The sequence below is a fragment of the Petromyzon marinus genome, unplaced genomic scaffold (genome assembly GCF_048934315.1).
Source record: "Petromyzon marinus isolate PM22_M1 ecotype Great Lakes invasive population unplaced genomic scaffold, UKy_Petmar_22M1.pri1.0 PM_G_Scaffold_60, whole genome shotgun sequence".
Lineage (NCBI taxonomy): Eukaryota > Metazoa > Chordata > Hyperoartia > Petromyzontiformes > Petromyzontidae > Petromyzon > Petromyzon marinus.
The window spans coordinates 153,699-180,040 of NW_027423014.1; the positions used below are offsets into that span (position 1 = coordinate 153,699).

At 44.5% G+C, this 26,342-nt stretch overlaps 1 protein-coding gene across 1 annotated transcript; it reads left to right on the top strand.

Moving 5' to 3' along the window:
• The first annotated feature begins 1,595 nt into the window (after nucleotides 1-1,595).
• On the top strand, nucleotides 1,596-10,966 carry LOC142919515 (cyclin-J-like). Its single transcript, XM_076062456.1, has 7 exons — nucleotides 1,596-1,782; nucleotides 2,627-2,750; nucleotides 3,267-3,477; nucleotides 3,596-3,708; nucleotides 4,994-5,165; nucleotides 6,421-6,580; nucleotides 8,441-10,966. Exons 2-7 carry the CDS (start codon nucleotides 2,685-2,687, stop codon nucleotides 8,721-8,723), a joined length of 1,005 nt encoding a protein of 334 aa, XP_075918571.1. The 5' UTR covers nucleotides 1,596-1,782; nucleotides 2,627-2,684; the 3' UTR covers nucleotides 8,724-10,966.
• The last annotated feature ends 15,376 nt before the right edge of the window (nucleotides 10,967-26,342 follow it).

Consider the following 26,342-nt stretch of genomic DNA (forward strand, 5'->3'; position numbering starts at 1 on the left):
ATGGGTCTCTGTTAGTGTGGGTCTCTGTTAGTGTGGGTCTCTGTTAGTGTGGGTCTCTGTGTGTCTCTGTGAGTGTGGGTCTCTGTTAGTGTGGGTCTCTGTGGGTCTCTGTGAGTGTGGGTCTCTGTTAGTGTGGGTCTCTGTGGGTCTCTGTGAGTGTGGGTCTCTGTGAGTATGGGTCTCTGTGAGTGTGGATCTCTGTAAGTGTAGGTCTCTGTGGGCCTGTGTGGGTCTCTATGAGTATGGGTCTCTGTGGGTCTCTGTGGGTCTCTGTGAGTGTGGGTCTGTGTGGGTCTCTGTGAGTGTGGGTCTGTGTGGGTCTCTGTGAGTGTGGGTCTCTGTGGGTCTCTGTGAGTGTGAGTCTCTGTGGGTCTCTGTGAATGTGGGTCTCTGTGGGTCTCTGTGAGTGTGGGTCTCTGTGGGTCTCTGTGAGTATGGGTCTGTGTGGGTCTCTGTGAGTGTGGGTCTCTGTGGGTCTCTGTGAGTGTGAGTCTCTGTGGGTCTCTGTGAATGTGGGTCTATGTGGGTGTGGGTCTATGTGGGTCTCTGTGAGTGTGGGTCTATGTGGGTCTATGTGGGTCTCTGTGAGTGTGGGTCTCTGTGGGTCTCTGTTAGTGTGGGTCTCTGTGAGTGTGGGTCTATGTGGGTCTATGTGGGTCTCTGTGAGTGTAGGTCTCTCTGGGTCTCTGTGAGTGTGAGTCTCTGTGGGTCTCTGTGAATGTGGGTCTCTGTGGGTCTATGTGGGTGTGGGTCTATGTGGGTCTCTGTGAGTGTGGGTCTATGTGGGTCTGTGTGGGTCTCTGTGAGTGTGGGTCTCTGTGGGTCTCTGTGAGTGTAGGTCTCTGTGGGTCTCTGAGTATGGGTCTGTGTGGGTCTGTGTGGGTCTCTGTTAGTGTGGGTCTCTGTGGGTCTGTGCGGGTCTCTGTGAGTATGGGTCTGTGTGGGGCTCTGTGGGTCTCTATGAGTATGGGTCTGTGTGGGTCTGTGTGGGTCTCTGTGGGTCTGTGTGGGTCTCAGTTAGTATGGGTCTCTGTGGGTGTCTATGTGGGTCTCTATGAGTATGGGTCTCTGTGAGTCTATGTGGGTCTCTAGAGTCTCTGTGGGTGTCTGTGTGGGTCTCTGTGAGTCTCTGTGAGTCTGCGTGGGTCTCTATGAGTATGGGTCTCTGTGGGTGTCTATGTGGGTCTCTATGAGTATGGGTCTATGTGAGTCTATGTGGGTCTCTATGGGTCTCTGTGGGTGTCTGTGTGGGTCTCTATGAGTCTACGTGGGCCTCTGTGAGTCTCTATGAGTCTCTGTGGGTGTCTGTGTGGGTCTCTGGGTGTCTGTGTGGGTCTCTATGGGTCTCTGTGGGTGTCTGTGTGGGTCTCTATGGGTCTATGTGGGTCTCTATGAGTCTCTATGAGTCTCTGTGGGTGTCTGTGTGGGTCTCTTTGGGTCTCTCCCTCCCCCCCCTTTAACCCCTGGCCGTCGCCTACCCCTCGGGTGCGGCCACGCCCACACCTCATCCAATCAGGAGTCCCTGGCTCACGGACGTTGCGTCACCTCCGGCTTCCGTCGCTCAGCATCACTTCCGGGGCGTGGAGAGTCCTGGGAGTCGGCGGCTGCATCACGTGACGACTCCCACGTGGCTGCGTGCTGCCCGCTCCGTCCATAGTTACCGTGAAAGACTTGAAACTTGCTGTATTTAGACTATATCGTGACATATTGAGGCGTTAAAACAATCACGGTTTGTTAATTGAACGATTTCCCTTCCCGCCGTGTAATAATGGACAGTGTTTGGTAAGACTTTGTTTTGTTTTTCATCATAACGGGACACATTTTTTACATTATTCCACATGCATAGCGGGGCTAGGGTGTGAGCTTGAGACGTTTGGAAGCCGGTTTAGCATGAGCACTTTTAAGATTTCGTCAATAATGTAATCGGTGTTGCTCAAGCAAATACATTATGAAGTTTGCACACGTGTCAGTAACAAATTGCATTTTTTTACGCATGCAAATGTAGTTTCTTTTCCAAGTGTTGTGAAAATTCTACCTTTATTCTTAATGCTCTGTTGAGCACGAAGTGCCCGTGGCATAACCTGTGGTAATCTCCATATATATAAAAGGCAAAGTTGTGATTGTGTGTTTGTGCTTCTCCACATGCAACAAACTGGAAATTTGCCATGTGCGTACTTTCCAGACTGTACACCATGCACAAATTATGAAAATACACTTTATTTTTTTTGGGGGGGGAGCTCAATAATGCATTTAATTTTTGCACGGCAAGTGAGCTGTGACGTCAAATCTGTCACGTGAACACTTGTGTGTGCACCCAGCACGTGCCTGTCCGAGTAATAAACTCCACTCGTGAACACTTGTGTGTACCCAGCACGTGCCTGTCCGAGTAATAAACTCCACTCGTGAACACTTGTGTGTACCCAGCACGTGCCTGTCCGAGTAATAAATTCCACTTGTGTGTACCCAGCACGTGCCTGTCCGAGTAATAAACTCCACTCGTGAACACTTGTGTGTACCCAGCACATGCCTGTCCGAGTAATAAACTCCACTCGTGAACACTTGTGTGCACCCAGCACGTGCCTGTCCGAGTAATAAACTCCACTCGTGAACACTTGTGTGTACCCAGCACGTGCCTGTTCGAGTAATAAACTCCTGAGCACGAGGCGCGAGCGACGGACCAAGACATGGACAGAAGCGAGTGGTGGCAAGGCGAGTTGGCAGACGACATCTACCGCGTCCTTCGAGAGAAGGTATCCGCCTCTCTCATCAATAGGCCTCCTACACGCAGACACAAATCCTACGAACTGATTTACACGGCATGTACGTTCGAGTGCTCGACTCGCAGCGAGAGGGTTGCAAGTTCAATCCTGGCCAGCGGGTCGACCCGGCCCCCTATCTCTCCGGGGACTATAACACGAGCGATACGGTACCTTGTGGAAGAATAAAAGTGGCTGTGCTTTGGAGGTACAGATCTCCACACCTCGTGTTTTTTTTTCATCGTAGGCTGAGGACTACCGAATGAGTTCTTCGCCATCTTTCACTCGCTTGAACAGGGAGACAATTTTGGCCGTGGCTTTTGTCATTCTTGGTTTGCGTGACGGCGAAAGTTGAATGCTGTGGCCCACCGTAACCGGGCGCGTCGCCTCCTTAGACCCCCAGAATAATCTATTATCGTTTCAAAACACCTCTTGACCTCTTGACCCAACTCCACAGCGTCCCAACTGCCCTCCCAACCCCCGTGTCCTCGTTTTTTTTCCCCCTCGCAGGAGCTGTCGCTGCCTCGGTTTTGCGCACGCTCGCCCCAGCTGCACCTCCGTCGCCACTTCGTCGACCTCCTGGCAACGCTGAGCGAGCGCCTGCAGCTGAGTGTGGCCACGCACCACCTGGCCATCGCAATGTTAGACGTGTTCATGGACCGCCACGACATCACCGTCCGCTGCCTCTACACCTGCTCAATCTGCTACCTCATTATAGCAGGTCGGTCAATCGCTCACGTGACCCACCCACCCACCCACCCGATCACTCGCTCATCTCTCGCTCGCACGCTTGGTCGCTTGCTCACCGTCGGCATGCGTGTCCCTGACACCCTGCGCAGCCAAGTTCGAGGAGATGGATGAGCACGTGCCGCGACTGGACTGGGTGAACCGGCTGGAGGTGATGATCAAGCAAGGGCTGAGTCTGTCCAAGGAGGAATTGCAGCAGACGGAGGTAGCTGCATGCCCCTGTTAATTCGGCATGCAATGTTTCACCCCCCAGAACCGTTCCGTGCATTGTCATGATTCAAGGTCGCGATTTGATTCAAGAAACCAATTGTTTTGTCTTGTTACTTTACAATCTTACTCTTTGGGTCTGTCGGTAAAGTCACGTAGATAGAAAAATAATTAAAAAAATTACGACGTTTCGATGGCAACACAAGCAGTCGTCCTCAGGTGATTGCTTGTGTTGCGATCGAAACGTCAAAGACCCAAAGAATATGAACACATCATCTCTGTTTCATGCCAACTAATTATTCTGTAGACAATTTGAATGTACAGCCCGAATTTGAATATAGAAGCGTGTCTTCTTACTAGATAACAGGAAGGCAAAAGCTGCAGAATAACATTACCACAGCAGACCTGACAAATGAACGTGGAGTGGTGCTCATTTATTTGCACGGCGCTGGAACAAGTGCAGGAAATTCTCCCTATGGTGGGGCTCAGTCTCTCCATAAAACAATCACCCCGTGACGATTTGCTTGCGTTGCGATGGAAACGTCGTGATATTTTTTATTAATTTTTCAATCTACGTGGCTTTTACCGAAAGACCCAAAAGAATATGACGGCCATTGCATTTACCCGTGCAGACGAAGGGCCGAGTTGACTCCTTGACCAGACATTTGAACTGTTTGCGAGCCATGCACCAACCCGACTAGTTAAGCAACCATTGGAAAGATGTTCTAAATCGAACCAAACATTAAACTAATTTTCAATGGTACAGTATATTTTTCAAGTAGTGGTACCCCAAACTTTCGCAGCTCTTAAATTCCCCTTTCACACCATCAATAGGTAAACTCCCCCCCCCCCGCGCCAACTGGCAAGTGCACCCGCACGTACACCACTTCTATGCTAAGTCGGCCAATCAAATGCTAATTTTTATGCTAATTCCTTTGTCAAGGCACCTTGTTTCCTTGCGCACAGCTTAAAGGTCGCGGTCTGAGCGTGGCTGTGTTTCACTCCAGCGCTGTCCTCGAGACCGCCTGATCCCTTCACCTGATGAAGGCCACTTGTGTTGTGGCCGAAACGTCGTGATTTTTGTTGTTTTATTTTTTACCTACGTGACTTTACCGAATAGAACCAAAGAGTATGGATCCTTGCAGTCACGAAAGCTTTAAATCTAGAATAGTTAAATAAACCCTCCAGGCAACACACAGCAGCGTGGCGGACTGAATGCTTCACGCAGTGGTGGCAGCTGTGCCGTGCCAGCCCACTCTCCCGTCTGCCTCCCCCCTGCACAGTTCCTGCTGCTGTGTACACTTGACTGGAACCTGTGCACGCCCACAGCGGCGCACTTCGTGGACTACTTCCTGTGGCTGTCGCGGCGTGAGGACGCCCCGGCTGGAGGCTCGTCCTACCGGCACGCGTACACGACCAAGTACACGGCCCACTTCCTTCAGCTCGCCCTGCAAGGTGCTCGCAGAGCTGTAGAGGAGCGCTTCGTAGGCAACGCTAAGGTGACCAGCGAAGAAGGGACAGTGCCTGAAACGTCACCGAATATATATTTTTTTCCAACGTCGGAATGTTGATATTCTTAGCTCTTTCGGTAAAGTCACGTTGAAGGGAAACAATTAAATAATAAAAAATATATATAAAACAATAAAAATTCTCACGACGTTTCGACCATAACACAAACGGTCGTCATCAGGTGTGTCGGTTTGCATTAATTTATTTATTTTAAAACAGGGTATTTATTTAAAAAAACGTCAGCGCCACGCGCAGCGATTTGGCAGTTTATTTAGAAGGACGAGTCCATCTATGTTCTGAAAAGAGGAGGGGGGAGACGAAAAATTAATGTATGCTGTCTGAAAGCCACCGTAAGCGTGAACAGGTCTTAATTGATTGTTCACGCTTACGGTGGCTTTCAGACAACATACATTAATGTTTCGTCTCCCCCCTCCTCTTTTCAGAACATAGATGGACTCGTCCTTCTAAACAAACTGCCAAATCGCTGCCCGTAGTGCTAACGTTTAAATAAATAAATAAACACACACAAACACCGTTAATAAAATAAATAATTTGATGCGAACCGACACTTCTTTCAAATGTTTCTTGCCGTTGCTTTTCACACCTGATGATGACCGTTTGTGTTATGGTCGAAACGTCGTGAGAATTTTTATTGTTTTATATATTTTATTATTTTATTGTTTCCCTTCAACGTGACTTTACCGAAAGAGCTAAGAATATGAATTACTGCAGTCACAAAAGCTTTAAATCAAAATTTTAGTCGGAATGTTTGTTCAAATGTTCAGGGTGCCGTTGGCCCAACGTTCCTCGTTCACTGGGTGCTTGTGCGTTTAAGCGTCTGTGTGTGTGCCTGTCTGTCATTCCTGTGTGCAGGGTAGAGGTGGCGTAGCGGTTAGCGCTACGCTGCAGCTACGACCCTGGACACCCTGGTCCAACGCCCGCTCACGGCTATCACCGGTGACGATTATCTGAACCGGTCCTGGGCCTCCCCTAGGTCGACTCGGCCTCAAATGAGTAACTCAATGTGGTGTGTAAACATCGCCAGCACTGGGGAGACAAAGGCGGCCGGGCGTGGTGCTGGCCACCCACCCCCTCGTGTGCCACAGTGCCAACCTTCATAGGTGCTGCTACTCGCTAGCAGCACTTGCCCCAAAAGTCTGTTAAGGCTAAACGGAGGGTTTTTGTCTTTGTGTGTATGCAGACCACGTATTCCTGAGTTTCCGTCCATCCGTGGTGGCGGCTGCAAGCATAGCATTGGCCCGTATAGAAGTGAAGCTGCCCTCTGCGTGGACTCTGTACATGCAACACTTCACTGGCCTTGCCTGGGAGATGATCCTGCCGTGCGTGGAGCAGCTGATTTGGTGATTTGCACAACAAAACAACACAAAGCTCTCCTAAGTGACCGTTTAAGAGACCTATTAAGGCTGAGTTGTGGCTCACGAGGCAGCAACGTGCTCTTTTCTCTCCACAATTTATGTTTACAAACCAATACCGGTTACCCGTTCAAGCCGAATTTACCCAAGGGAAATTGAATACAGGTTATGCGTCGCTGCCCGAACCATCACTGCTGCCCAAACCATCACTGCTTTAAGATTAACTGTTAGTCACAGGAAAGTGAAAGTTGTCTCCCAGGTCAAATGAGCGATGTCGGTGGGACCGAGGTAGTCGTGTCGATTCAACAGTCACACGGTGGAGGCCAGTGTCTCCAGAGGACAAATACTGTTGTCAAGTTGGCATGACGAGAGACTACTAAAAAAACAACGAGTATGCCATTTTCTTTGGTTCTTTCGGTAAAGTCACCACCACGTAGAGTGAGAATAAAATAATAAAATAATAAAATTCTCACGGCGTTTCGGCCACAACGCAAGCGGCCGTCTTCAGATGAATGGTACAGACCTGTTTGCGTTGTGGCCGAAACGTCGTGAGAATTTTATTGTGTTATTTTAATATTTTATTCTCATTCTACGTGGTGGTGACTTTACCGAAAGAACCAAATAAGATTAATCCTTGCAGTCACGAAAGCTTCAAATCGAAAAGAGTATGCCATTGTGCAACAGATGGCAAATATTTTAAACAATATCCATGACGACTAAATGAAGCTGATATGTGGATTCCTGTGCGTGCGAATTTTCACGTCCTAGTCCATCACGGATGCCCTGAGACTCGGTGAGGCGCTCCAGCATTACCCATGGTGCCTTGTGACTCATTGGTAGATGGGCCCTTATGGTTGAGGTTTCTCATCACCTTGCTGAATTAAATAAGCAGACGAACGCTAAACGATTAAACATTCCTCTGGTGCTGTTGCTGGCTTCTTAGTATTTTGGGCCTGTGCTTAGCAACCGTTATTTAAACATAACAACATTAAGTTACACACTCTTAATTTTTAGAGATTGGGGAGTATGGATTTCAGATTTTGCCCCAGGGTTGTTTCCACTTATGTTATATTGAGGACAAACTACTACAAACGACAGTACTATGCAGTGGTGTTAATTACTGCAGTACATCCTAGATGTTTTTATTGATGTTAAATTATTATATTGCTGTCAAGGGCACGGTGTGATATTGGGTTCAAGGATTACAAGATGGCTTGAACCTAACATGATTAGACCCACATGCATGGACCTGTGTGTGTCAAGATGGGCTTGAACCTAACATGATTAGACACACAGGCATGGACCTGTGTGTGTCAAGATGGGCTTGAACCTAACATGATTAGACACAGGCATGTACCTGTGTGTGTCAAGATGGGCTTGAACCTAACATGATTAGACCCACAGGCATGGACCTGTGTGTGTCAAGATGGGCTTGAACCTAACATGATTAGACACACAGGCATGGACCTGTGTGTATCAAGATGGGCTTGAACCTAACATGATTAGACACACAGACATGGACCTGTGTGTGTCAAGATGGGCTTGAACCTAACATGATTAGACACACAGGCATGGACCTGTGTGTGTCAAGATGGGCTTGAACCTAACATGATTAGACACACAGGCCTGGACCTGTGTGTGTCAAGATGGGCTTGAACCTAACATGATTAGACACACAGACATGGACCTGTGTGTGTCAAGATGGGCTTGAACCTAACATGATTAGACACACAGGCATGGACCTGTGTATGTCAAGATGGGCTTGAACCTAACATGATTAGACACACAGGCATGGACCTGTGTGTCTGTTCTAACTCTACGTCCTCCCCCTGTGTTCGAACTCTTCAGTAAATACAACTTCAACAGGAAGCAGGTCATGGAGCTTCAGGAAAATCCTGCTGTCCACTCTGAGCAGCCCTCCCACTCAGCCTCAGCCATACCACGTGTGCCTCGTCACCAGTCAACTCAACAGCAGCAGCAGCAGCCGCAGCCACTACAGCAGCAACAGCAGCAGCAACAGCAGCAGCAGCAACAGCAGCAGCAACAGCAGCAACAGCAGCAGCAGCCACAACAACAGCAGCAGCCACAGCAACAGCAGCAGCAACAGCAGCAACAGCAGCAGCAACAGTAGCAGCAGCAGAAGCCACAGCAGCAGCAGCAGAAGCCACAGCAGCAGCAGCCACAACAACAGCAGCAGGAGCAACAGCAGCAGGAGGAGCAGCAGCAGCCACAGCAGCAGCCACAGTAGCAGCAGCAGCAGCCACAGCAACAGCAGCAGGAGGAGCAGCATCTGGTGCCCAAGTCGGTGCAGACGCCACCTGTGGAGGTGGGTCAGGAGATGGAGTCGCCGCCGCCGTTCAGCAAAGAGACCCTTGGCAACATTTGGGATGACCAAGAGTTGGCCGCGCAAGCCACGTGTCAGCAGGAACCTGGCCATCGAGCCGCACAACAGATACATCAGCAGGCCGTGCGGTGATTGATGTTGCATTTTCGGCAGGGCACCGATTTCAGGAATGCAGAACGCGGAGCGAGTTGTCGGTCAAACCTCAGCTCGTCAGAGCTTTGGTCGGCAAGCTGTGGGGGGGGGTGGGGGGTGTTCAAGGAGGCTGTAGATTCATACTCTTTGGTTCTATTGGGTAAAGTCACGTAGGTAAAAAATAAAATAATAAAATTCTCACGACGTTTCGGCCACAACACAAGCGGCCTTCATCAGGTGAAGGGACGAGACTGTCTGGAGGACAGCGCTGGAGTGAGCTGTAGATTACCGGCAACGAAAGCGTTGCAGAATCTTCGCGACGGTTGCAAATTTCAGTTAATGAGGCGTCGTGCCGCACGCAATCCCGTGACATCGCAAACCGACTTCCACTGTATAATTTCGATTTGAAGCTTTCGTGACTGCAAGGATTCGTCTTCTTTGGTTCTTTCGGTAAAGTCACCACCACGTAGAATGAGAATAAAATAATAAAATAACACAATAAAATTCTCACGGCGTTTCGGCCACAACGCAAGCGGCCGTCTTCAGGTGAAAGGTACAGAACTGTCGGGACGACAGAGCTTCAATGAACGATGTTAAGATTCGTAGCGACTTCTCCCAACCAGCTTAAAAGTCGCTACGAATCTTAACATCATTCATTGAAGCTCTGTCGTCCCGACAGTTCTGTACCTTTCACCTGAAGACGGCCGCTTGCGTTGTGGCCGAAACGTTGTGAGAATTTTATTGTGTTATTTTATTATTTTATTCTCATTCTACGTGACCTTACCGAAAGAACCAAAGAAGATGACTTCCACTGGTCAAGAGGCCAGCCGAACGCCGACAAATACTGGGTCGGCCTGCAGTTAAAAGCCACGCTGTTCGGGCCCGGCTCCGCTCTGGCCATTTTATGTTTGGCCATGAATTCAAATGGCCAAAGAGACATAGTAAGAAAATGTCTTCAAGCCTAAGTGAGCATTGGTTGATGCTTATTTTCACGGGAGTTTCTCAGCCAGTGAAGATATTTTTTAAGGACATGTCTGTGAAGCTATCGTTGCCGTTCCACAAAGCGGTACTTACTGCGTCAATCCCGGAGGAATAATTGGTCGCGAAAGCCTACGTGTTAAACTGGAATAATTGCAGAATCTACCTCTTGTGTGGGAATTGAACTGGTAACTATCTGGTTATAGGTTGGACACTTTTATCACTGCGCTACACTGAACAACATTACCAAATACACTGAACATAATGTGCTATCTGTTTAGCCGTTAAAATAATTGAGAAACAAAAAAACCATGCGTGCAATTTGTACCAATCTCATGTCTCTGTTTCGGGGCATAGTGTTATCCCAAAGCCACCCAGACACTTCCACTAAACAGTGCGAACTGTGTCTGCTACTTGTTTTTATATATTGCGACCTTATCACTTATGCACCTCTCAGAAAGAACGTGTATTAATGAAATTACGTGTAATTATAGGGATGGCAAAGTCAGGTTCGCAGTTTTCTGCATCGACATGTGAAAGATGCTCCTCCGGACAGGTGTAATGCTGTAATTTCATTGTGGATAATTATGTACACTTTAAATGGGCACATTTAATCCTGTGTGTGACTGGGTGACAGCATTTAGAGTCAGAATTATCTCTTGCATGTGAGACAAGGGAATAATTCATTGTTTTAGACTAATAATTTAGAAAAAAATTATGTTACTGATAAAACTGTCTTCCTGCTCAAACGATCATGGCATGATATTCGTATTTGTGGTCCTGATACAGTGTTGATAATTCCTTTAATATCACCATCAAAGAGTATTTAAACCTGTAATTGACGAAAAAATCCGATCATAACAGCGCAGGTTGTAAAATCATTTTTTACTTGCAAATAAACACGAACGGTTTCTTCTTAAGCAGTGCATTGTGGTTCTCTTACCTTTGGTCACTGTCAAAATAAATCTGAGCAAATCTGACCGACTGTCAGTTAGAACCAATACAGAGATGGGTAACTCTAGGCCCATTTGGTCATTGATCAGATTCATCAGTGTGGTATCATCACCTTTACAGAGATGGGTAACTCTAGGCCCATGTAGTCATTGATCAGACTGATCAGTGTGGTATCATCACCAATAGAGAGATGGGTAACTCTAGGCCCATGTAGTCATTGATCAGACTCATCAGTGTGGTATCATCACCAATACAGAGATGGGTAACTCTAGGCCCATTTAGTCATTGATCAGACTCATCAGTGTTGTATCATCACCAATACAGAGATGGGTAACTCTAGGCCCATGTAGTCATTGATCAGACTCATCAGTGTGGTATCATCACCAATACAGAGATGGGTAACTCTAGGTCCATGTAGTCATTGATCAGACTCATCAGTGTGGTATCATCGCCAATACAGAGATGGGTAACTCTAGGCCCATGTAGTCATTGATCAGACTCATCAGTGTGGTATCACCACCAATACAGAGATGGGTAACGCTAGGCCCATTTAGTCATTGATCAGACTCATCAGTGTGGTATCATCACCAATATAGAGATGGGTAACTCTAGGCCCATGTAGTCATTGATCAGACTCACCAGTGTGGTATCACCAATACAGAGATGGGTAACTCTAGGCCCATGTAGTCATTGATCAGACTCATCAGTGTGGTATCACCAATACAGAGATGGGTAACTAGGCCCATTTAGTCATTGATCAGACTCATCAGTGTGGTATCATCACCAATACAAAGATGGGTAACTCTAGGCCAATGTAGTCATTGATCAGACTCATCAGTGTGGTATCACCAATGCTCACTGCAGTGAAGACTGCCTCTGGCAAGCCACACATGTAGAGTTACCACTTTCACACCGCGGGGTCAATTAGCTGGGCTAATTCAAAGCTGCTTAAGAAAAATACAATACAAACTCAGCGTCTGATGTCACGCTACTGCTAAGGCAAGATGAGCCCATCATAATAGTAACACTGTGTGTATGTACACCTATGTTAACCACACTGTGTGTGTACACCTATGTTAACCACACTGTGTGTGTGTACACCTATGTTAATCACACTGTGTGTGTACACCATGTTAATAACACTGTGTGTGTACACCTATGTTAATCACACTGTGTGTGTGTACACCTATGTTAATCACATTTTGTGTATGTACACCATGTTAATCACACTGTGTGTATGTACACCATGTTAATCACACTGTGTGTATGTACACTATGTTAATCACACTGTGTGTATGTACACCATGTTAATCACACTGTGTGTGTGTACACCATGTTAATCACACTGTGTGTGTGTACACCTATGTTAATCACACTGTGTGTGTACACCTATGTTAATCACAATGTGTGTGTACACCATGTTAATCACACTGTGTGTGTACACTATGTTAACCACACTGTGTGTGTACACCTATGTTAATCACACTGTGTGTGTACACTATGTTAATCACACTGTGTGTGTGTACACCATGTTAATCACACTGTGTGTGTACACCATGTTAATCACACTATGTGTGTACACCATGTTAATCACACTGTGTGTGTGTACACCTATGTTAATCACACTGTGTGTGTACACCATGTTAATCACACTGTGTGTGTACACCATGTTAATCACACTGTGTGTACACCATGTTAATCACACTGTGTGTGTACACCTATGTTAATCACACTGTGTGTACACCTATGTTAATCACACTGTGTGTGTACACCTATGTTAATCACACTGTGTGTGTGTACACCATGTTAATCACACTGTGTGTGTACACCTATGTTAATCACACTGTGTGTACATCATGTTAATCACACTGTGTGTACATCATGTTAATCACACTGTGTGTGTACACCTATGTTAATCACACTGTGTGTGTGTACACCATGTTAATCACACTGTGTGTGTACACCATGTTAATCATACTGTGTGTGTACACCTATGTTAATCACACTGTGTGTGTGTACACCTATGTTAATCACACTGTGTGTGTACACCTATGTTAATCACACTATGTGTGTGTGTGTACACCATGTTAAACACACTGTGTGTGTGTACACCATGTTAATCACACTGTGTGTGTGTACACCATGTTAATCACACTGTGTGTGTACACCTATGTTAATCACACTGTGTGTGTGTACACCATGTTAATCACACTGTGTGTGTACACTATGTTAATCACACTGTGTGTGTGTACACCTATGTTAATCACACTGTGTGTGTACACCTATGTTAATCACACTGTGTGTGTACACCATGTTAATCACACTGTGTGTGTACACCTATGTTAATCACACTGTGTGTGTACACCTATGTTAATCACACTGTGTGTACACCATGTTAATCACAGTGTGTGTGTGTACACCTATGTTAATCACACTGTGTGTGTACACTATGTTAATCACACTGTGTGTGTACACCATGTTAACCACACTGTGTGTGTGTACACCTATGTTAATCACACTGTGTGTGTGTGTACACCATGTTAATCACACTGTGTGTGTGTGTACACCATGTTAACCACACTGTGTGTGTACACCATGTTAATCACACTATGTGTGTGTACACCTATGTTAATCACACTGTGTGTGTGTGCACCTATGTTAATCACACTGTGTGTGTGTACACCATGTTAATCACACTGTGTGTGTGTACACCATGTTAATCACACTGTGTGTGTACACCTATGTTAATCACAGTGTGTATGTACACCATGTTAATCACACTGTGTGTGTACACCTATGTTAACCACACTGTGTGTGTACATGTTAATCACACTGTGTGTGTACACCATGTTAATCACACTGTGTGTGTGTGTACACCATGTTAATCACACTGTGTGTGTACACTATGTTAATCACACTGTGTGTGTACACCATGTTAATCACACTGTGTGTGTGTACACCTATGTTAATCACACTGTGTGTGTACACCATGTTAATCACACTGTGTGTACACCATGTTAATCACATTGTGTGTGTGTACACCATGTTAATCACACTGTGTGTGTACACCATGTTAACCACATTGTGTGTGTGTACACCATGTTAACCACACTGTGTGTGTACACCATGTTAATCACACTGTGTGTGTGTACACCATGTTAATCACACTGTGTGTGTGTACACCATGTTAATCACACTGTGTGTGTACACCATGTTAACCACACTGTGTGTGTACATCTATGTTAACCAAATGCCAACGTTGGCTCAACGTTGCATGTTGACTGGGTTTGAATTAAAATGTTGTGTTCTCGATGGAGTAATTTCTGGCCCTCATAAAAAAATTTCAACGCTTTTACCGAACTTGATTCCCCTGTTTGTCGTGGTCAAATTCTTGTAATAAAAATGTAGTCTACTTCCTGTCGTCCAATCAATCACACATGTTGCACGCGGTGACAATGCATATCCTGTATTAAAATCGGCATCAATCAATTCATTGCCTCCTTTCCAGCAATTAAAAATAAGATTTACGGACAGCATCTTTAAAAAATTTTGTGCAGGTGGGAAAAACGCCGCGGTCCCTAAACTGCGGAATCGTCTCGCGCGACGAGCAGGCGCCGCGTGTCTGAGGCGCGCCTGCTCCGTGTGCGTGGTGTTAACGAGTTACGGACAGCATCACACACACAAAAAAATAGCACGTTGAAGATTAATTTATAAAGTAATCAATCAATTAAGCGGCTCTTTTAAAGCAATTACAATTTTTTTTGTATGGACGGATTATTTAATTTAATGTTTTTTTTGGCTAGGTCAATGAAACGCCGCGGTCCCTAAAGTGTGGAATCGCCTCGCCGGGGAAGCAGGCGCCACGTCCTTCTCTCACGGCGGTGAGTTATAAACTATTTATTGTTGTTATTATTATTGTTGTTGTTAATCTTTAAAGCTTGTGATCAAAACGACGTCCACTTCCCGTTGCCCACTGGACTTCTTCTTCTTTACCTTTTAGCGCACTTTAAAATAAGAAAGCGTTGTTTAATAATAAAACGTTGTTGTTGTTATTGTGTGTAAGGCGTTTCCAGGGTAGTCCTCGACTTACGACGGAGTTGCGTTACAGCGACCAACACCGTAACTCGGAAATATCGTCCTTAGCCTAGCCGGGAGTCTTAAAGAATGGTGATTATTTAGCAAAAACAGAGATAATTTACAGTAGTACTGTATAAACTATATACCGCATGTATTTATTACAATACTGTATTGCACAGTGAAATGTAAAGTTAAACAAACAAGGTAAATTCTTAGACTATGAGCTGCAATTTAATATAAAGTTTTTTCCAGGAAACAATCCTATCTAAGCTATAACAACTTTAAACATGCATTGAACATAGCGTATCGTATGTTGTACTGTACTCGCCAAGATTCTTACCTCGCACGTCGCTGCGTTTGCCTGCCACGCGAAATTTAAAATATATTAACAATTTTGTCTTAGCGTAAGATCGTAACATCGAAATAGCGTAAGTCGGGGATCGTCGTAAGTCGGGGGTCGTCGTAAGTCGCGGACCGTCGTAAGTCGGGGACCTCGTGTGCTGCCCTGCAGGCTGTCACCACGTGTGATGTCACCACGTGTGATGTCACCTCGTGTGTTGTCACCACCACGTGTGTTGTCACCACCTCGTGTGTTGTCACCACCTCGTGTGTTGTCACCACCACGTGTGATGTCACCACCACGTGTGTTGTCACCACCACGTGTGATGTCACCACCACGTGTGTTGTCACCACCTCGTGTGCTGTCACCACCACGTGTGATGTCACCACGTGTGCTGTCACCTGTTAATGAACTCCGCTTTCAAATCCAATTAAAATTAGTTTTATACATTTGTGGCGGCCCATTGTAAAACCTCAACACACTGAGATGTCTCAGAATATTGAAGTCAGCAACCCCCCCCAAAGTCAAAATCCTGGCTCCTAGCCCACTGACCCTCCTCCACCTACAACACGTGGAGATCCCTTTATACAGCAGTGGCTTGGCAAAGAGTTGCAAATCATTATTGTTTTATATTTTTATTGTTTCCCTTCTACGTGGTGACTTTACCGAAAGAACCAAGAATATAATAATAAAACAATAGTAATATAATAATAAAATATTATAATAACATTCAATATATAATATAAAATATATAATATATAATAATTAAATATTTTAATCGAATATTGTAATAGTAATCTAATAATATAATAATACATTTTGATTTAAAGCTTTCGTGACTGCAGGCAGTGGTTCTTAACCTTGTTGGAGGTACCGAACCCCACCAGTTTCATATGCGCATTCACCGAACCCCTCTTTAGTGAAAAATAAAATGTGATTTTTTTCAAATTCAAGACGTAGATATGTTTTTTACTGGTACACAAAATGAGCCGTGCATGAACATTACCTTGTTCAAAGAATAAAACCAACACAATGCATAAACTCACAACAAATTACATACCTGGAAATCAATGTGACTTCTGCTGTTGCCTTTGAGAGATCAGTTCAGATATGCGTGGCTCCACCTTGGCAAGTGCCACTCTCATGTCATTTTCACAGCAAAGTCTGTTCCTTTTCTTCGTTTTTATGTCCAGCATCCTCGAAAAGGATTGCTCACAAAGATATGTTGTAACAAATGGTATAAAAAAATCCAGGGCTTTCTTAGCAATAACTGGATACTTGTTCATTTGTCGACACCAAAACGTTGAGAGCGTTGTTGTTCTGAAGAGTTGCTGTTGAACCTGGCTCTGCTGAATTTCAATGATTTCGTCGAGGAATTCATCATTGACATCTGCTGTTTCAACAGCAAACGTGAACGGCTGTCTCACCCATGCTGGATATGACTCTCTTGTAGGGAAATATCCGTCGAGAGACTTTGCAAGCTCATCTAAGTGCGTGGCAATTGTTTGCTTCAGTTCCGTGGATACAGAAATATCTCCGATTCCAGACACATCTTCGATCTTACTTGCACAGTCGTCCAGAAGCGGGAAGTTTGCGAAGTTATTGTTCTCTGTTCGTCGTTTCCATAACGGTAGCTTTTTTTGAAAAGCCTTCAGGTGTTCTTCCGCTTCCATGATATTGACTCCACCACCCTGCATCTGCTGATTGAGATGATTGAGAGCTGCGAATATATCAGCCATGTATGCTAAAATGAGAATGAACTCAGGATTTTTGAAGCAATCTGCATGGCAGTGTTGGTGCTCTTGCAAAAACAGGGCTAATTCCACACGCATGGCAAAAACACGATTCAGCACCTGTCCCCGGGATAACCACCAAATATTAGAATGGAGCAGAAGTACCTCAAATTCAAAGCCCATTTCTTTACACAGCTCACTGAAGATGCGGTGCCTCAGAGCACTTTTTCGCACATAGTTCACACATTCCACCACAGTTTTTAATACTTCTGCCATTTTTGGAGGTAAGGTTTTTGTTGCCAACGCATGCCTGTGCAGAATACAATGCCTCACAATGATGTGTGGTGCATCGGCCTTTACTAGCGCACCAAAACCAGACTTTCTTCCCAGCATGACTGGAGCTCCGTCCGTACAAACTGCAGAAACTATATCCCATGAAAGATTGTTGTCTCTGAAGAAGTCATCCACAAGCTTCTTCACATCGGCTGCCTTCGTTGTTGTTGTAAGAGGCTTACAAAATAAAAACTCTTCTTTTATCATGTCGTCTTTCACATAGCGTACAAAAACAGCAAGCTGGCTTAGATCAGAAACGTCTGTGGTTTCGTCGAGTTGAAGGCTGAATTTTGCCGGGCTTGAAATCAGATCCGCGACTACTTGAGCCAAGATGTCTTTACTCATGTCTTCTATTCTGTCACTGACGGTGTCATTTGAAAGGGGAATTTGTGATAATTTACCTTCGGCCGCTGTTCCGAGTATCAGATTCGCCATCTTTAATGCAGCTGGTTTCACAAGTGTTTCACCAATGGTGTGTGGCTTGCCCTGCTTTGCGATCAGGTAAGCAACTTCGTACGATGCTGTCAGGATCGGTTTGTTAACAGGTACAAATCCAAGAGCAGGCAGAGTGGCCCTTTCATCGAATCTGGCTCTCTTCACCCTGAATTCAGCAAGTGTTGTGTTCTTGTATTCCCCGTCTCCATGCAGCTTCAAGAAGTGTTCCTTTAGTTTTGCCGGTGCAAGACTAGAGTTGCTCAACTTGGCGTTGCAAATCATGCAGATAGGACGCTCACTCCCATCACGTTCCGTGATACATGAGAATCCATGTTGTACATATTCGTCCGACCACTTTCTTCTTTTGCCCGACATAGTTAGTATGGATAAAATATTAAAGAAATCACACGACGTACGACAACAACAGTCACACGTTGACTACTGAGTACGCACTAAATTCCCCGTTGCGCTGATTGGCCAAGCAGTGTAGCATGATCATCTGCAGCCAGTGATGGCCAAGCGGGCCGTGTGTGTCATCACAAATTTACACAATAATTCAAGTGTGTCCGGACCTCCGTGGCGGGGGCTCTGCCGAACCCCTGAGATCGACTCACCGAACCCCTGGGGTTCGATCGAACCCAGGTTAAGAACCACTGACTGCAGGGATTCATATTCTTGGTTCTTTCAGTAGAGTCACCTGCACGTAGAAGGGAAACAATAAAATAATGAAAATATAAAACAATAAAATAGTTCTTGCTGTGGTTTTTCTTGCTGTGGTTTTCACACCTGATGATGATTCTTGTGTTGCAGTCGAAACGTCGTGATAATTTTATTGTTTTACATATTTTTTATTGTTCCCTTCTACGTGGTGACTTTACCGAAAGAACCAAGAATAATATAATAATAATATAATAATAGGGGTTATTCCTCTTTTTTTTCTGGCAATAAAAAGAAAGCCGTCCCTTGGTGTGGACCAATCAGTTTGAAGGACAATGCATCAAATATTATCATAGTATTTGTGTTTTGTTTACATTTTGACTGCAGGTATTGTGGTTAATGCAGTAACATGAATCCTTGTTAAAAGGTTTTAGTTTTGTTGCCAGAAAAAAAGGGGAAACCCCCCTCCCCCTATTATTGTTATTATTGTTATTATTATTGTTATTATTATGATGATGCAGTGATCACCTTTGTGTTGGGTGATTTTGACTGTAGCCGCGGCGAGGATGACCCAGAGTCTGCGTGAGGATTTTATGGTCCTCCTGCATAGACCCAGATGTTGATGAGGCCTGTCAACCCCCCTGCCAGCACCACCACCATCACCACCACCACCATCACCACCATCATCACCACCATCACCACCATTACCACCACCCTCACCATCACCTCCATCACCACCACCATCACCACCCTCACCACCACCACCACCACCCTCACCACCACCATCACCACCATCACCACCACCATCACCCTCACCATCACCACCACCACCATCACCACCATCACCACCATCATCACCACCATCACCACCATCACCACCATCACCACCACCATCACCACCATCATCACCACCATCACCACCATCACCATTACCACCACCATCACCATCACCTCCATCACCATCACCATCACCACCACCATCACCACCCTCACCACCACCACCACCACCCTCACCATCACCACCATCACCACCACCATCACCCTCACCATCACCACCACCACCATCACCACCATCACCACCATCATCACCACCATCACCACCATCACCACCATCACCACCACCATCACCACCATCATCACCACCATCACCACCATCACCATTACCACCACCATCACCATCACCTCCATCACCATCACCACCACCATCACCACCCTCACCACCACCACCATCACCACCCTCACCACCACCATCACCACCACCATCACCCTCACCACTGTTGTATACGGCCCCTTTTTCCACATTTAATATCCATAAGACTATTTACGGATGCATACACATAGATTTATTTTTCCCTTCTTTCGTGACAAACAATATATTTTTTTAATAATGAATAAAACCCGTAAGCCAGAAAAACGAAAAACCAGATGTCGGTCATGAACAGGCCATATATATATAAAGAAATAATAAAACTCTCAAGGCGAGGATGTAACAGCTATCGGCGAAAATCTCCAGATGAACAAGAGTTTGATGGGCCCCTTAGGAAAGGTCCCTCCGAGGTCAGAACACCAAGAGAGTAGACACGGAGGCGCCAACAGGCTAAATCGTATACATTTTTTTTGTTTCTTATTTGTCGGTAAAACAAAAATATATAATTAAAAGGCAACAACAAGAATAAGATCAAATTAACGGTCCTAACGCTCACTCCAATTAAGACCAGGCCACCAGATACATCAGTGAATTATTATCCGATAATTAATTCGCTATCAAATGATTTTCACCTTTAATACTTACTGTTAAAACAAAGCTTGGAGACAAATACCGAGTCACATCAAAGGTTTTTGAGAAGGAATGAGACAACGGGCAAACTTGCGAAAGAGTTTAAACAATATCCCAAGCAACCCCGACCACCTTTGTCTCTCGCAACGCGGAGAAGCAGGAATTACACCTTATCACGAGGGGCCATCTGGAAAAGCCGGCCGGGTTTGATGAGGAGGCACACCCCACCCCACACACGGCAATCAGGCAAACAAAGTTTTAAAGAAATTGCAATATAACATTAATAATAACGTGTTCACCTTACACGACATTCCATTATAGAACCTTACAGAACCAAGGGATATGGATTCCAACAATCAAGAAACGGACCTCTTAAACTCAGGATGATAATTATTTTTCTTTTTAATAATTCCATCATAACAATTCGAACCTCGGTAAAACCGAGAGGTGTCGGGAGGACGTAGTTACAAACACGAGTCTTGGCAAACATGGGACCAAATGGTATTTGAGAAATATAAGTCGAAAGTATAAAGAGATAGGTGCTCCCGACCACCTTTGTCTCTCCCGAAGAGCGCGAGAGAGGAATTTCACGCCAGGGCAAACAGATCGTTATCGCAGGAACCATCTGCCACACACGGGACTTAGTAGTGGCCCCACCCCACCCTGCACACGGGCAGCAAAAGAGCGAGCGTGCTTTAAGTTAAATAAACTGTCACACATTTATAAACACAAAGTGACGAAAATTAAAAAAACTAAGTAAGAGCCAAGGTAACGGGGTGGATTAGGCTGGTAGAATGTGGAGTCGAAATGATATTTGCAAAGTATAGAGAGATGGGAAGATCCCGGCCACCTTTGTCTTTCCCTGCAGCACGTGATAAAATGCATACGCTCAGAAGAGCATCTTCACTTGGAAACATATCAAATACTATGAATCACAAGCATGATCATAACTGTGTATGATAAGATACCAACTGTGATGTGAAATGTTAAACTTAAAAAAAAATCGTAACCATTTCTTTGTGCGTCGAAAACGTGTACGAAAAGGGGGGGGAACCCGCCCCTCTCTCTGGGTGGATGGAGTAGACAACCAGACGCCTTCAAGATTAATCGAAGTGTCTGTTGTCTTGATGTTTATGGCTTGAGGAAAGACCCGAACAGAACCGTGTCATAAATGACACACACAAACATACACACTGACACACGAACCCCCCCCCCCCACCACCGACATACGATCAGATCAAAGATAGCTCCGCCTCGTGAGGGGGAGCCGAGAAGGAGAGAGATTTTTGGCATAAAAAGGAGCCGTTTCAGCATTGAAATCAACTCATCAGCCCTCGGGGGCAGCTCAACAGAAGAAGACTCATCTCAACTCAGCTCAACAGAAGAAGACTCATCTCTACTCATCTCAGCAGAAGACCCGCTCAACTCATCTCAGCAGAAGACCAGCCATCACCGACGCCGGAGACGCCTCTACAACTCGCCGAATTGGCGAGTGTCGCCGATTGGCGACCCGCTGCCGCTGTTAGCGGCCAGCGCCACCACGAGCGAATCGTGAGCCTGCAATCTACAACCGCCGACGACGGAGCACCAGCGTGCCAGCTGCTCGCAGACGCACTGCGCGCATTACCTACCGTCCGCGTACAACCGCACCGCTGCGGGCGTGCTTCTATCGCCATCTACCAGACGGTCATCGCAGCTACAAACAACGTATCTACTCGTTCACCAACGTCCGTCGAGTCCGAACCAACTACTGAAAGAAGAATCAACTGATACGTATGATGCACTGCCCCCCACTACACGACAAACCAGACGTCTGCTTGACGCAAAGAATCGATTCCGAACATTGGCCTACTCTTTCACCACTCATACCATTCAACACACACACGGGTCATTAACAAAGCCTAAAACCTCAAGCCATTGAATTATCCGTGATTGTGGAAACATCGCAACGACCGAGTGAATAATCCATCGTTTTTAAGAGTGTTCATAATTTTCCTCTGTAATATTGTGCTGGGGCTGTACTTCTAACCGCATAAATTACCAACTGACCCATTAACAAGGATTAATTCTTGGCACCTCACCACGGAGCGCCGCTCGCGGGGGTGAAGAGCGGGTTCAACCGGTTCCCTGTCAAGGGTCTGGCCACAATTAATTAAAAGATTTGCCCGAGATAAGGATCTCAAAAGGAAACATCGCCACCCATTGAGTTGCGTTGAGAAGTCGATTAGAAATACTTGAGTCGTTCGTTAATATTTTTCTTTCTACATAATCTTGCTGGTATCCACGAATGAAATAACGAATTCAAACGCATATTTGTGCCTCCAAGAATAATACTGGTTGGAGTGCCCTTTCAACGAGTAGCGTTGCATAATAATCAGTCATCCTATTGTTAACAACGTGACAATAATTGCATTAAGGGTCGCGCATGATCAATGACCGAATGCTGTGTTGTGTGACAATTCAAGTAACGAAGCATTGCGGCCATCGAGTGGTGTTGATAAGGCAATTAGAAGTATTTCAGTCGAACGCTTTGAATTCATAATCGTTATGAATCAATGAACGAACATCAACGTGGTACTGTGCTGACGATTTCAAGCATAATAACTTCGCATATCAGAATGTATTAAGGATTGGATACGAATCAAAGACCAAGTGCCGTGTTGTGTAACAATTCAAGCATACGAGTTTGTATATTATAAAGTTAAGGTTTGATAGAATAGTTCACATGTTTTTAATCTCTCTCTCAACAACCGATCGATTGCGTTACGCGTCGGGAATTAACCACAGGTGCCGCTATCGAGGTGAAACAACGCAATCGTGATGGTATCATGTTAACGCTGTGTTGAAATTCCAAAATCCCGAGATTGAGTTTTTATATTATCCAAAAATTAAAGTTAGCTAGAAATAAAATTGACTAAAGCAGAAGGTTTGTGTGTGATTCTTCCTGAAATTCTGCATAATATTGTTCTGCGTATGAGATCTGAATCCTGGGGACCTATCATAAGCACGCTATCACCACACATAATCCATAACACACATAATTCATAATGTTCAATCGAGAGTAATCGTATCCTTATCGATAATACGGAATTAAAGAGCAGAGTAGAATCGACTCTCTCTCATTCACGCTCACAACGCCTGCGTCACTGCATACGATTAATTGCGTTATTCCAATTCATAACACAATCCTCGTCACCGAGGCTCGACCTGATAATCCATAACGACCTGCATTGTCCTGACCACGCCCACTCGCATAAATTAATACAATTATCTCTGGAATCAGCATAATTTATGCGCATAATTACACTAATTAACATAATTTCCGATAAATTATGCAAATCTCAAATTTCATTTAATTTTCATTATTTTCATCAATTTTCATAACACCTATATATACAACATATTGGGGGCGTCGTCCGGGATCTCTCGCAGACAGTTTATGCTTGAACTAAGGAACAAATCACTGTTGTATTAACCAAGGTATTATGATCTATATATACAACAGTGTACTATAGTGTAGTGTTTACTGTAGTGTAGTGTGTACTATAGTGTAGTGTATACTATAGTGTAGTGTGTACTGTAGTGTAGTGTATACTATAGTGTAGTGTGTACTATAGAGTAGTGTATACTATAGTGTGTACTATAGTGTAGTGTATACTATAGTGTAGTGTGTACTATATACTATAGTGTAGTGTGTACTATAGTGTAGTGTATACTATAGTGTAGTGTATAGTGTAGTGTGTACTATAGTGTATACTATAGTGTGTACTATAGTGTAGTGTATACTATAGTGTACTGTATACTTCAGTGTAGTGTGCACTATATACTATAGTGTAGTGTGTACTATAGTGTAGTGTGTACTGTATACTATAGTGTATACTATATTGTAGTGTACTGTATACTACAGTGTAGTGTGTACTATATACTATACTGTAGTGTGTACTATAGTGTAGAGTGTACTGTATACTATAGTGTAGTGTGTACTATAGTGTTGTGTGTACTATAGTGTACTGTAGTGTGGTGTGTACTGTAATGTAGTGTGTACTGTAGTGTGGTGTGCACTATAGTGTAGTGTGTACTACAGTGTAGTGTGTACTATAGTGTAGTTTGTACTATAGTGTAGTGTGTACTATAGTGCAGTGTGTACTGTAGTGTAGTGTACTGTATACTACAGTATAGTGTGTACTATAGTGTAGTGTACTGTATACTACAGTGTAGTGTGTACTATAGTGTATTGTGTACTGTAGTGTAGTGTACTGTATACTACAGTATAGTGTGTACTATAGTGTAGTGTACTGTATATTACAGTGTAGTGTGTACTATAGTGTAGTGTGTACTGTAGTGTGGTTTGTACTATAGTGTAGCGTGTACTATAGTGTAGTGTACTGTATACTACAGTATAGTGTGTACTATAGTGTAGTGTACTGTATACTATAGTGTAGCGTGTACTATAGTGTAGTGTGTACTATAGTGTAGTCTACTGTATACTACAGTGTAGTGTGTACTATATAGTATAGTCAAGTGTGTACTGTAGTGTAGTGTGTACTGTAGTGTGTACTATAGTGTAGTGTACTGTATACTACAGTGAGGAGTGTACTATATGCTGTAGTGTAGTGTGTACTATAGTGTAGTGTGTACTGTATACTATAGTGTAGTGTGTACTGTGTACTATAGTGTGTACTATAGTGTAGTGTGTACTGTATACTATAGTGTATACTATAGTGTAGTGTGTTCTATAGTGTCGTGTGTACTATAGTGTACTGTAGTGTAGTGTGTACTGTAGTGTGGTGTGTACTATAGTGTAGTGTGTACTGTAGTGTGTACTATAGTGTAGTGTACTGTATACTATAGTGTAGTGTGTACTATAGTGTAGTGTGTACTGTATACTACAGTGTATTGTGTACTATATACTATAGTGTAGTGTGTACGATAGTGTAGTGTGTACTGTATACTATAGTGTAGTGTGTGCTGTATACTATAGTGTATACTATAGTGTAGTGTATACTATAGTGTACTGTATACTACAGTGTAGTGTGTACTATATACTATACTGTAGTGTGTTCTATAGTGTAGTGTGTACTGTATACTATAGTGTACTGTAGTGTGTACTGTATGCGATAGTGTAGTGTGTACTGTATACTGTAGTGTAGTGTGTACTGTATACTATAGTGTAGTGTATACTATAGTTTAGTGTATACTATAATGTGTACTGTATACTATAGTGTAGTGTATACTGTATACTATAGTATAGTGTGTACTATAGTGTAGTGTATACTATAGTGTGTACTGTATACTATAGTGTAGTGTATACTGTATACTATAGTATAGTGTGTACTGTAGTGTAGTGTGTACTATAGTGTATACTATAGTGTAGTGTATACTATAGTGTAGTGTGTACTGTAGTGTAGTGTGTACTATAGTGTGTACTGCAGTGTATAGTGTAGTGTGTACTGTATACTATAGTGTATACTATAGTGTAGTGTATACTATAGTGTAGTGTGTACTATAGTGTGTACTGCAGTGTATAGTGTAGTGTAATAACGCGGGTTTGTGACAGTGTCAGGGCCGCTGACGGCAGGGGGCAGTGCACACGTGGGCGTGAGGAGATCACGTGGGGAGCCCAGGACAAAGCTCTGCCCCCCCCCCCCCAAAAAAAATATAAAACATGATTCAAATCGCTTTAAACTATTGTTGTCATTGTAGTGCGTAGTTAATGTGGCGCTGCACTCTGATGTTGTAGGTAGAAAACATTAAAAAGTCTATTTAATTAAGGAGAACGTGTTGTCTATTTAAAGTTGCGCAATTTGATGTGACGTCACATTTCTCAAACCCCCCACCCCCCCCCCCTTGTCACACATCGTTACAAATGTCTGACCCCCCCCCTAGGTGCGTGACGTCATTTACGGACGGCCCCTAACTGTCAACAGCCTCCACACGGAACAGGCAGTGACGTCACGCGTAACAGACCCAACAGTGACATCACGCATAAC